The sequence below is a fragment of the Hypanus sabinus genome, chromosome 10 (genome assembly GCF_030144855.1).
Source record: "Hypanus sabinus isolate sHypSab1 chromosome 10, sHypSab1.hap1, whole genome shotgun sequence".
Lineage (NCBI taxonomy): Eukaryota > Metazoa > Chordata > Chondrichthyes > Myliobatiformes > Dasyatidae > Hypanus > Hypanus sabinus.
The window spans coordinates 130,263,343-130,276,436 of NC_082715.1; the positions used below are offsets into that span (position 1 = coordinate 130,263,343).

Genomic DNA, 13,094 nt, shown 5'->3' on the forward strand with positions numbered 1-13,094 from the left:
AACAGAAGGAAATAACATCCAACACAAAAAGGAGAAATTGAGAAATAACAAAAACCTTGGTCAAAGAGTAGGTTTTAGAGTATTGCAAAGGAATGTCAAAAAACCACTTAAGAATGAAATACCATTAAGTAAGGAAGGCACACCCATTACTGGAGGAATATGAGCTTGATGAAAAACAAGAGTAGCACAGATGTTTTAGTGCAGGAACAGATGAGAGGGAGTGGAAAAGCAACAGGAAGTCTTGGAATGAGGATGGGAATTTTACCATTGAATCTTTGCTTAACCAGTAAATGGCCAGCAAGCACAAAGGTAATGGATTGACAGGACTTAGTGCATATCAGGATATGGGCAGTAGAATTTTAAATAATTCTTTTCATTAAGAGTAATATGAAGAAAGTCATCCAGAATGCAAATGCAAATTTAGAAATTAGTTAATGACAATGTTATTTGGTAAACCTATTACTAAGTTCATAAGTGCAAATTGTTTGAAGAAATATAATGAAATGGCAAATTATCAAGTGTAAATTAAATTCTTAATTATTATCAAACATAGAAATCAAATTACCTGAAGTTCCTGAGGGAGGTTATCCAGAAGGCCCAGAAATGGATCATTATCGCAAGGTTCTCTCAGATTACATGCAGAATTGGAAATTACTAAATGTAGTTCTTACAACATCTGTAAATAGAACATTGGAGATTGCTGGCAAATCTCCAGAGGCTCTTCTTGAAGAAGCTGTTGAAGTTTTGAATGGTAAGTGAACTTTGTTTTTTGATGCAAAGTCTGCTATTAAAACAGTTTTCAAACATTTCAGAATGCTTAATTGTTATATTTCCTGATTTAATAATATAGAGAAAAATAGTTTATCTGTTATTAAATGAAAATCTAAAACCTGAAGGTGCTGGAAATCGGAAATAAATAATAGAAAATGCTGAAAACAGTCAGCAAGTTAGGCAGCATCAGAATTCCAACAAAGGAGTTTGGAGCTAAAACATTAACTCTGTACTCTCCCTACTGATATTGCCTGATCTGCATAGGATTTACAGTATTTTCTGTTCTTCATTCATTTATTACTAAATCCATTTACAGGTATGTTCCTCATATGTAATTATTCTGTAAATCTGGTAATTTCTTCCTTTCTTTTTGAATGTAGGCAGAGTATTCAAATAGCCCTGCAACTCCTTATGATGTTTTTAGCATATTAGACGTATTTCAAATGGGAATGCCTTAGGTCCCTTCATACAAAATCTAAGTTCTTCCAAAGCTCATGTATTCTTCTAAGCATCAGCCATCAAAATTCTTTGGTGTAGTGCATGACAATGAAGTTAGCTTAACTTTTGATATCTGTCTGTGCAAGTATCTGAACCAAGAAAATATTCACCAGCAATTTGAGCATATTCCCGCTATGAACAATTGTTTCATTCAATTATGTAAAAGTGTCTGTAAGCCTTAGTTTTCCTAAAACAATTATAAACCATGAATAAAGTTCATCTTTACATATTAATTATTTAAAACCTACTTATTGATTTCAGTTTGTAGTTATTTACTGAGATGAATAACAGTGAACTATCAATAGATTAAAGGCACATAAACACCACAGACGTCATTCAATAGTATTTTCTATTAATTTGTTTAAAATTTTAGATTTTTTGAAAGTTTCCTCTATTCACTGCTAACTAGCCTAAAATCAAATAGAGGATAATATCACCATAACTCCCAAGCATATGATAATCATTCTCACACAAAAATCCATGATGATTGGGGCAGCTAAAGGGAAAGAAAGAATAAAAAATACTCCTTTATAGCAAAATGATAAACCTACTGTAAAATTGTTTGACGTGTTTTGAAAAACATGATTTTTCTACCAGTAATTTGAATAGGTTCATCAACAATCCTATGGATCTCCAAACCCACGTTGATGGCACTGCTTCCCATCCGTTTTCTATTTCTATTGCATATCTTATTGAAAAGGCACCTTCCATATCAGTGTTTTCAATATGAATTTATTTTCTTCTTATTTGCATTTCCTCTCTACTGTAGTTGTCAATGCTCTCAACCCTGCCAGCCCATAATCTTTGAGTTGGCTTAATGGTAATTACTAGGAAATGAAATACTTCACAATCAGGTAAAGATTTCTACTATTGATTTCAGGGTGGAGGGGTGAGATACGTCTCTACCAAAGGAGTGTGAGGCTCTCCTTCCCTCTGCTAGCCAACAGGTGATCCTTGAGCAAGGTGTAGCACCTGTTTAGCCGCCACCTGCCTTCCACGACCCCCCCCCCCCCCAGCCATTCAGGGTCACGAGAAGCCATGGGAGAAGGTGGCGGATGTTGTATGAGCAGCTGGTGCATAACACAAGTCTTGGTCATGCAACCACTGATGCCAGGCACATAATCTCTGAAGAGTAATGATAATGGGTGAGGTCACCCATCTTGTAAAGACACTGCCTAGAAGAAAGCAATGGCAAACTACTGCTGTAGGATAATTTGCCAAGATCAATCAATGGTCCATAGATGGAAGACCATGATCACCCACATCATATGACGTGGCACACAATGATGATGACTATTGATTTAATAAGTTTTCAGGTCCATAACAACCGGGCAATCAAGAAATAAATGAAATAAATGTTATAGTAATAAAACAAATAAATGGAATGGCATTTCAGTTAAGTGTTTGGTTTCAAAGGTTAACTAACATATTAATGCTTTCAGAACCCTACCAGTACAGTGGCTGGGAATTATCTGGTGCGGACTTAGATGAAGAAAATGAAGATGCTGAAGCAGCAGCAGAAGAAGCAGAAGAGGAGGGGGCTGCAGAAGAGGAAGAGGAGATGGAGGAGGAGTTAGAAGAAGAAGTAAGAACAGTCAAAATTGAGCAAGAGATGCATTTATCTTACAACTGATGTTCAGAAACTGTATTTTTTTCTCTTTATAGTTCATATGTTTAGAGCCATACTGAATATGATGGCATCAGATAATTTCAGTTTTAATTATGTGACCAAAAGAACACAATAATCAGATTTACAATAATTTAATAATTTATAATGATTGTAGTATATGTTTTTGAAAAAATACTAACCCCTTTCTTATCCAGTATAAACCACAAAGGAAGAAAAAGCCTTTATTATCTGCTGAGGAAACTAATTTGATATGCACATTATATTTATTTTGAAGTACAGTATTGTTGTTGGAAGAGGAGATATGAGAAGCTTTCTTTGTTCCTAAATAATACAATAACCAATTATCTGATAATATCTGACTGACTTAATGATGGATGGTTCTGTGCACAGAGTATTGAACACATATAGATTGTTTTTTAAAATTCAAATCATTATATACGTGCCTGTCTATGGTTTGCTCCTTCTACCTCTGTAAAAGTTTTCCAACTGTATTTTGATTTCTTCTGCAAGGATGACTAATTTTACATGCAGCTTCAGATTCTAGGTTACTGTTATCAATACTCGTTGACTTAGTGTAAAGCAATGAATATAGTCCTCTGATCAGGACTTACAAACTATTCTGACACTTCCTCCTAACAATAATTGCATTGATCTTCTGTCAGGCAGATTATATTTTTTTTAATCATTTTTTGGATTTTAACCTAAATCTGCATAGTGTTAAGCCTAATTTTTAGTCTTTTACATGGACTTTTCTTCTTTTGGAATTGTAAAAGCACAACCAAAGTAAAAGTAAAAGCCAGAGCAACACACACAAAGCGCTGGAGGAACTCAGCAGGCCAGGCAGCATCTATGGAAAAAAGTACAGTCGACATTTCGCATTGACTGTACTCTTTTCCATAGATGCTGTGTGGCTTGCTGAGTTCCTCCAGCATTTTGTGTGTGTTACTTGGATTTCCAGCATCTGCAAATCTCAGGATAGTCATTGGCACCTACCTGACAATGTGGAAAATTGCATGCATACATTATGTCTACATAAGGCAGCACAAATCTAGTCAAGCTAATTACTGTCCAGTTAATTTATTCTCAATTGTCAACACACTGTGGAAGCTATCACTAATAACACACTCACAGATTCCTAATTTGAGTTTCACTCAGCTCCAGAATTTCATCAGAGCCCTGGCCCAAATAAAAGGAAATTGTAGAACCAAGATGAGATTGACATGCAAAATGTCACTGATAAAATTTAATTCAAAAGGAAAACACTCCAGTGGTTAAAAATCATACTTCGGTCAAAAGAAGAAGCCAGCCATCCTCAGAGCAATATACTAGGCCCAACCATCCCTGGCTGCTTCACCAATTACCTTCCATCCAGGATAAAACGATGTTCAATCGCATCCACAACTTAGTGAATGAATGAGCCTCAGAACTCACACCACCAGGTTCAGGAACAGTTATTAACCCTGAACCATCAGGCTCTTGAACCAAACTTAACTTCACCTGCTCCACATTTGAAATGATAATGATCCCACAACCTATGAACTCTATTCAAGGACTCTTCATCCCATTTCTTGATATTTATTGCTTATTTTTTATTATTATTTCTTTTTTTGTTTGCTGTCTTTCTCACACAGGTTGAACATCCAGATGGTACAGTTTTTCATTGATTCGTTTATGATTATGATGTTATGAGACCCATTCCACCGAGATGTAACACTGAGTGTCATAGGAAGTCATTCCTACCTGTGGCAATCAAACTTTACAACTCCTCCCTCAGAGTGTCAGACACCATGAGCCAATAGGCTGGTCCTAGACTTATTTCCACTTGGCATGATTAACATCATTATTTAATTATTTATGGTTTTATATTGCTATATTTCTTCACTATTCTTTGTTGGTGCAGCTGTAACGAAACCCAATTTCCCTCGGGATCAATAAAGTATGTCTGTCTGTCTGTCTGATTATTCTTCCATTATGGATTTATTATGTATGTCTGCAAGAAGATGAATCTCAGGTTGTTTGTGATGACTTATGTACATTTTGATAATAAATTTGCTTTGAACTTTGAAACAACCCATTCCTCATGCTGCAAGGTAACATTCCGAAATGGGCTGAAAATTGGCAAGCAGCTTTTCTGCCCAAAATTGGTAGCTAATGACCTTCTCAAACAATAAAGAGTCTGATCACATATCCTCAACACTGAATGACCTTACTATTGGTAGGTACCCTACCATCAATGTCCTGGGGTTCACTATTGACTAGAAACTCAACTGTACTAGCCAGATAAATATCGTGGCTACAGGAGAAGGTTAGAGGTTGGGTCTGTCTCCTGCAGTGAGCAACTTGCCCCATATCCCTGCAGTGCAGACACAGGTTTTTGAGTTACCATGTCCAGGTTTGCCATCAAGTAAGTATCTATACTAATTCGATTTCCCAGCATTTGTCCTATAGCTTTCTATGCCGTTGTGTTTAAAGTTTTAATACAAATATGTCTTAAATGGACTGAGAGAACAAATCTTCATCACCCTCTTAGGCTGTACGTTCCAGACTTCAAACATTCTCAGGGTCTTCAAATGCCCTGTAAATCTCGATTAAGAGGCTTGACAGGATAAATGCCCCAGCTGGGGTGGCTATAACCAGGGCCAAGTCTCAAAATAAGGGTCGGCCTAATCTACTGGTTGGCTCAGGATGATGTAGCATTAGTTTTTGTTTTCCATCATAGCTGAATGTCTTGGTGAATTTAAAGGAGAAAATGAACAAATTCTCCTTAAATAAATTAACAAAATTCCAAATAACAGTAACTACCCAACTGACATCATTTTAATAGTTATGTTATGTGATCAGCTGCAAAATTTAAACATCACTTGATGTTCCTTTCAGGATGAAGGTGCGTCTCTGAGAAAGAGCAGGCAGATGGGTGAAAGTAAACATTACTGCCCTGTGGCTTTAAAAGAAAAAGCAGTTCTGCTTCCAGGTGATCAAGATTGTGCTGCTAGATACCGAGAGAAATATTACTATTTTTCTAATCCTGATGCTAGGGATAAATTTTTAAAAAGACCCGAAGATTACATAAATGTAAAAGAACCTCTGAAGGTAATGGCCTTTGTGGACTTATATTATTCTATTGAGTTAAATGAATTTGTCATTCTAAACTTGCCTTTCTGAAATTTATTTTGAATAGCAATTTCATTTTGTCTTTGTTCTACTTGATGTGATAAATCCTAATGACACGTACTAATCACAGTAATATAAAGCAAAACCTTTGATAATATAGAGGATTATAATATTTGAAACATGCATCATATTTCATATATATTTCATATACCTGATTACTGGATCCTAAGTAGCTTATAAATACTCTAATGTGGTAGATGAGGTGTACCCACACACATTTAACCTGCTTTATTTTGTTCTTGAATAGGCACCTCCACTGAGACTATTTGTTTTTGGAGCCAGGGGATCTGGTAAAACGACCCACAGCAGATGGTTGGCAAATAAGTTGGGCATCTTTCATATTCAGTTCACTGAACTTCTCCAAGAACGTATTATGCATAAAACTAAAAGAAAAATTGGGGCTGAATATGATGATGAACCAACAGAGGATGAGCTAGCCGATTTAGCAATCATTTCAGCCCTTGAACGAGGGGAACAACCTGAAAAAATTGAGAATGGACCTGAAGAAAAGCAAACGGTAGAACTCAGATTATATAGATGGACATAGCAATTTACATTTTACCAATGTCAACTTAAAAGCATATTTTAGAATTCTCTTGATGGCTTAGTACATGGTGTAACCACATCTGACAAAGTTAAGCTGGAATATTAATTTGACTACTTTTTCTATTGATGTTACCTGACTTACTGAGTAATTCTGCCATTTTCTCTTTTCATTACTCATTATATTACACAGATGTCCATTGATAAGCATTGCAGAATCAATTTCTAGAATCTGTGGAGTTAGCACACCTTTGGAGTTCAATATTTGGTTTTAGTGCTGATTGCGAGGAGAGCTTCAGTGGTGATTTCCAACTTTTTCTGTTTCCATAAATCCTCCCTGACCTCTTCAATGTTTCTAGCATTTTCTGTGAGATATTTATATAATATGCAGATCAGCCATAGTATCATTGAAAATTGGAATAATTTTTAAGAGGAACTTCCTATCTCCTGCTGTTCATTTCTTTATTTGTTAGGTTGTAGTTGGAAATTATGTTCTTTGCTGGGCATCACATTTTAGGAAGGAGAGCAAAACCCGAAAATATGTAATAATGATTTTCTGGGATGCTATTGGAGATGAGAGACCAGTAACATGGATAAGTTGGGCAAGCTGGTGTCTTTTGTATTTATAGAGATGATACAGAGGACACTATAATTGGAAACTCTGAAATATTGTAAACTCCTGTGGAAAAGGACAGACTCTGACGGACAAAAATATCATTAAAATTGCAATGATCTGGAATGTTACTGGTTGGACCTGTGTTAGACTATGGCATTGATTGCTCAGTAATCGAATAATAGGAAAGATGAGTGTTTTGATAGTTTGAGGAACTAAGTTTGTTGCAATTGTAAATTTAGAGCGTATTATGATGAGAATTATAGAAATCTTCATCAGAGTTTTGACTGCATGGATAGAAAAGGGATAATTCAATGGTCAGAGGATATAAATTTAAGATAAATTTAAAAAAAAAATCCAGAGTGAGAAAGGAGGAGAATTTATTCTACCCACCGAGTCAATGTGTGAAATGTGATGGAAACTCAAGAAGTCATAACTTTCAAAATCAAGATGGTTTCCATTTAAACGAAGAGTTATGGTGCAATGGAACATGGGGAAAAGCTTCATTGGATAAATATTTGAGGCAGTGCAGATATGGTTCGGTAATTGATTCCTAGGATGAAGGAATGATATGGAAACATATAAAATTCTAAAGGAGATTTACAGGGTGGAAGCTAAGAGGATGTTTTCCCAAGATGAGATATATAAAATTAAGAGACATCATTTTAGAATAAATGGTTGCCAATGGCAGACAGGATGTGGAAGAATTTCTTCTCTCAGAGTCGCAATTCTTTGGAATTTTCTACTCTAGAGAGCTTTGGAGATGGAGTTATTGAATATATTCAAATTAAGCCAAGTTAAGTTTATTGTCATATGCGCAAGTGCAGTTAGGAGCATTACAATGCAAAACAAGCTTCCAGTGTCATCATGAGTACATGGTTCAGACGACACAAAAAAACATAAAATTATACAAAACAGTGAAAAGAAAAAAAGACACAATTGGGGATATGTGGATAGTAGAGCAAGAGGTGGTCTGTAGTGTTAAGGTAGGGTTAGGGTTGGACAGGTCAATTTATTGACCCGATGGTTGTAGAAAAGTAGCTCTTCCTGAACCTGATGGTGTGAGATTTCTGGTTTAGTATCTCCTGCCTGACAGTAGCAGCAAGAAGAGGGAATGACTTGAATGGTGGTGACCTTGGATAATGGATGCCATCTTCTTAAGGCAGTGCCTCCTCTAGATGTTGTCAGTGGTGATAAGGAATGTGCCAATGATAGACTGTGTTCACTGTTCTCTGCTATTCTTGCACTTCTGTGTTGGAATTGCCAACCCAGGCCATGATGCAACTGTTGGAATACTTCCAACAGTGCATGAGTCAAAAATTGTTGGAACATTTGATGGCATGCCAAATCTCTTTAAGCTTCTAAGAAAGTGTATTTGAAACAGAGATTGACAAATACTTGAACATATCTACAAGAAGGAGGATGTGAAGAACCAGGTGTTCCCAACCTTCTTTTTGCCATGGACCCCTATCATTCACTGAGGGGTCCACGGACCCCAGGTTAGGAAGCCTTGCTGTAGACAGTGCCAAAGTGCTGTTGAGACTAAAACTACATCTGCCACAATCATGTTGGATGGTGCAAGTGACTATTGTCTGATGTCTGTTTATGTGTCTTATATTCTTGAGCATATCACTTTATTAATGAGTTGTTTAGAGCTCTTCGCTTGGCTTCTGAAAGCTTGTTCGAAATTGTTTTACTGATCACAATTTTTGTATTATTTTTCAGGAAGAAGAAGTGGAATTCACTCCTGAAGAGGAGGCCATCAAATTATTTTTGATGGAAGATGAACCATTGCCACCAGATGTGCTTGATAATTTAATTCCAAAATGGTGGAATGAAGAGCCATTTAAGTGAGTTTAATTTACTTTGGATGTTAAGAGTTTATACATTAATTCAAATTCATTAGAACAAAATTTGCAAGCTTGGACACTATTGAATGAGCACTGCATTTTTTTACAAATGAAAATCTGCTGAATAAGATGAAAGTCAGATCAAGACAACATTTAGGGGAGGGGGGTGATTGTAAAGCTAATAGGTGGGTCTCAGAACTTGTAGAAAATAAAAATGGAGCTTAGTTAGTTCAGTCGGCAGTCACATTAAGGGGAAGTGATATAACATCAGGTTGCTAATTAAGCAAGTGCTTGGTGAGGAATGTTGGAAAGGCTAGTGGGTGATAGTGTAGTTGGGATTGCCCAGGGGTTGGTAGTTATCTCAAATGGAGCTCACTTTGGGTTGAGAATCAGGTAATTAGCCAAGGGTAGGGAGATTGATAAGAGGATGGTATCAAACCATAGACTTCAGTGGAGCATAGAGGTGGGAGATCAGTGGATAGGCTTAAATTGGTACCAGTTTGTGCCAGGTTTTAAAGGTTCAAAGGATAAATGCAAGAACATTAGTGAGCCACACTATAATGACAACAATAATAATAATGTTATTTATAGAGCACTTTTCACACAAATGATGTAGTTCAAGGGGCTTTACAATAGGATAAAGTACAAATATGAAAATAAAATTTAAAAAAACCATGAAAATAAAAGACAAAAAGATGATATTTAAAAACAAGGTTAAATAAGTAGGTTTGAGCTGGCACTTAGAAGTGTCAACTGAGTCTGCATCCCTTATAGTTGTAGGTATTGAATTCGAGTTTAGTTTAAAAAAGCTGACCTGTCATTTATCTTTTGAGGGAGATTGTTTAAATTTAATAAACTATGAAAGCTATTCTGGGAGTCTCCAAGATAGTAATTTCCAGGAAAATATGGTTTAATTTGCTCCAAAAGAGTATATAATATGATGAGTGTTTTGCACAGAAGTAGAAAAGTACTAGATTGCACTTCTGCATTTCATTCCTTGGTAAATGTATTTTCAGTTTCTAACTGTTAAGCACTACTCAGCCTAAACATTAGATATAAACTGCATCAACTGTGTAATATTCTGTAAACTGACAGGCAAATTTAAATATGTGTACAACAGAAAAATTAAGGAAAACTTGAGCCCAATTTGAAAAATATAGAATTGTGTTCTCTTCTTTGACCCTTCTCTGTTTAAATAATGCATAGTGTCTAAAATGAAATAGCCACCATTGTGAGATGTTTCAGGTTTTTTTTTGAACAATGTGGGCAATGCCATAGTCCTTTCATCATGGATCTTATTCCAGGAAGTTGATGTCAAAAGTGAGTGTTACTTTAGTCACCATTACGCCTCCGTATAGTCATCAAGTACCTTGCAATGTAAGGGGAAACAAATGGAGGACAAACATGAGGATGTCAAATATTCTCAATCCTGTAATAGATGAAAATGAAAAATATTGGATTATTTTTATTTTGCAGTTTAAATGCTTACTTGCATTTGCAAAGGACTCTTGAAAATATTTTAAAATCTTCAATGATTTATTAACTGTGATTTCCATGTCTCTCATCTTTGTAACATCGGTGATAACTGTATATACAGAAATAGAGTTTGTCAGATGATTATACATATCTATACTGAAAGGCTCGTGGAATATTAATTTGTTTAATTTTATCTGTGACTAATTATTTGTTCTTAGTTTGTAGTTCCCTTGTACATTTTTACAAGGTATGAGCTATATGGGTTTACACAGATTAACATTTCAAATCCCACTTAGTTAGGGTATTGAATTCGATAAATCAGCTATTTTGTGTGATGGCATAAAAAATCACTAATTTGCCAGATTATCACTATTTCAGTAACGTTCTTCAAGGAAGGGAAAGCCTTTCAATGTTTGGCGTAAGCTCCATATGACTTTATTCCCACACTGCATGTTTAAATCCTAATATGGCAACCAGTTATATAAAAAAAAATGCTGTGAGGTTCAGTAACAGGGAAATTGATAGGCCATATTACAATGACCCTAGGGTCAAATCAATTTCAGTAGCTAACTTAAGAAGTCTGGACACTTACCAAAATCAACAGTACCATACCATGGAATAATCAAACCTCATGAAATATGGCTTTAAAACTAAAGAGATTTTCTGTACATCAAACGATTTCATCTGTCCCACAGATGGAAATACTTCTGCATGTTATGGCAAAAAAAGACACAATTATTTATTTAGTTATAAGGAACAGAATTTGTCCAGCATGAATTGTATCTGTATTTATTTTATTTAATTATTTTATTTTTTTAGGTTATTTTATTTAATTGTTCATGTAATACAGATCTCAGTCACAAGGCCCAAGGTTGGTGATTTGTCAGCTGTATTTGAGGGCAGATTGCATTGGAGAGTCTGAAATGATATATAGAGCAAACTGGATAAGGGAAGCAGATTTAAGCCCTAAAGAATATATGGACAAGTTAATTTTTACATGGCTGCCATATCCAGATGCCACTATTTTTAAGATGTCACACTTATTTAATTAATTGAATTTTAAATCTCCAAATGCTTCAGTTGGATTTGAACTCATTAGTTCTGGTTTATGGATTACTATTACATTATCAAATCCACTCTGTGACTAAACCCTGAAAATCAAGATATTATTCCTGAAATTATACTAGTGTTTTGGTGCAGTGTGCATGCAAAATCATTCTCCATCATTACAAAGTTGCACAGTATATCTGGAGCATTAGCAGTTAACAGGTAACTAATTAATAAAGAATTTAACGTTGTAAATAAAATTACAATGTGAATACACAAGTTATGTAAACTTATTCCAGAGAATGTACATACTACAGTAGATCTTATGGTTATAGATGAGCACTATATTTTCAGATCCAAGGGGTTTGTGCTTGATGGTTTCCCAAGCACAGCAGATGAAGTTGAATACCTTGGAAATAATAGCTTGTTGCCAGACACAGCCATCCTAATGAAAGTCGAAGACAATAAAGTGCTGGATCGGCTGCTTCCTCCAAAACTGGCAAAGTGGAGAGAAAAATGTAACCAAAAGCTGGAACGTAAGAATAAAATAAAAGAACTGAAGAAAAAAATAAAAGTAAGCATTGTTACTATCAAGAATTTTTTGCTTGCCGGTGAAATCTAATACAGTAAATCATCTTGTTATTCATTAATTCTTGTAAATCGAATAATATGAAACTTTACTAGATTAGTTTCATTTGCAGGAGTAAATTGTATGAAGTGCCTTGTTATATATCTTCAGTGACCCAAAGCCTACGGTCCTTTAATGATGGATCAAACTATCTTCAGTTGGAGGTTCATTAAAATGATGAAATCTATTTTTCATTGTATTTACATAACAATATAAATTGAGGATTATCAAGCCGTTTCCATAATGTTCTGTCCATCCACCAGAGGGCTCAAATAGGCAGCCCACTCTGCACATCATTTATCTGGAAGCTTACCCAACGTTCAGTGCCAGAATACTAGAAGACAGAATACAACCATTGTATTATAGTATTTCCTAGCTAGTTTATTCACTGTGTGATGTGCCAACCTTTGCTGATGTAGAATCCATCATGTCACAGCCCAGAGGTACAAAATCATTGTTGTCATGTTAGTGGGCGACTAGTATCCTGAGGAAAGGACTAGTAATCCAGGGAACGAAGTTCATATCTCACAAGTGGTTAAGGAATTTAAATTGAAGTAGTCATAATGAGTCATGAAGTATGCAGCATGAAAATGGTCCCTTTAGTGCTTCGTGTTGACTTTTATCCATTTGCAGCTTTCCTAAAGAAGTAACTATCCAAATATCTTTTAAATATTCTAATGGTATCTGCCTCCAGTGCTTCCCCTATCAGCTCATTGCATCTAAGCACCATTGTTCTGTTAAATACTTGCCCCTCAGGTTCCCTTTAAATTCTTCCCTTCTCACCTTAAACCTATGTCCTCTGGTTTAGACATCTACATCCCAGAAAAAATACTCTGGTAGTTTATCCTATATATTTTATAAAAATTC

General features: G+C 35.6%; 1 protein-coding gene across 6 annotated transcripts in view; it reads left to right on the forward strand.

Moving 5' to 3' along the window:
• ak9 (adenylate kinase 9) overlaps positions 1 to 13,094 on the forward strand; it is a 154,525-nt gene that overhangs the window by 79,468 nt on the left and 61,963 nt on the right. For all 6 annotated transcript variants that reach the window (XM_059982957.1, XM_059982953.1, XM_059982955.1 and 3 more), the window contains 6 exons: positions 554 to 751; positions 2,712 to 2,854; positions 5,777 to 5,989; positions 6,318 to 6,587; positions 8,952 to 9,076; positions 11,954 to 12,173. In XM_059982957.1, the coding sequence (XP_059838940.1) occupies positions 554 to 751; positions 2,712 to 2,854; positions 5,777 to 5,989; positions 6,318 to 6,587; positions 8,952 to 9,076; positions 11,954 to 12,173 (1,169 nt within the window). The remainder of the gene's footprint in view (positions 1 to 553; positions 752 to 2,711; positions 2,855 to 5,776; positions 5,990 to 6,317; positions 6,588 to 8,951; positions 9,077 to 11,953; positions 12,174 to 13,094) is intronic.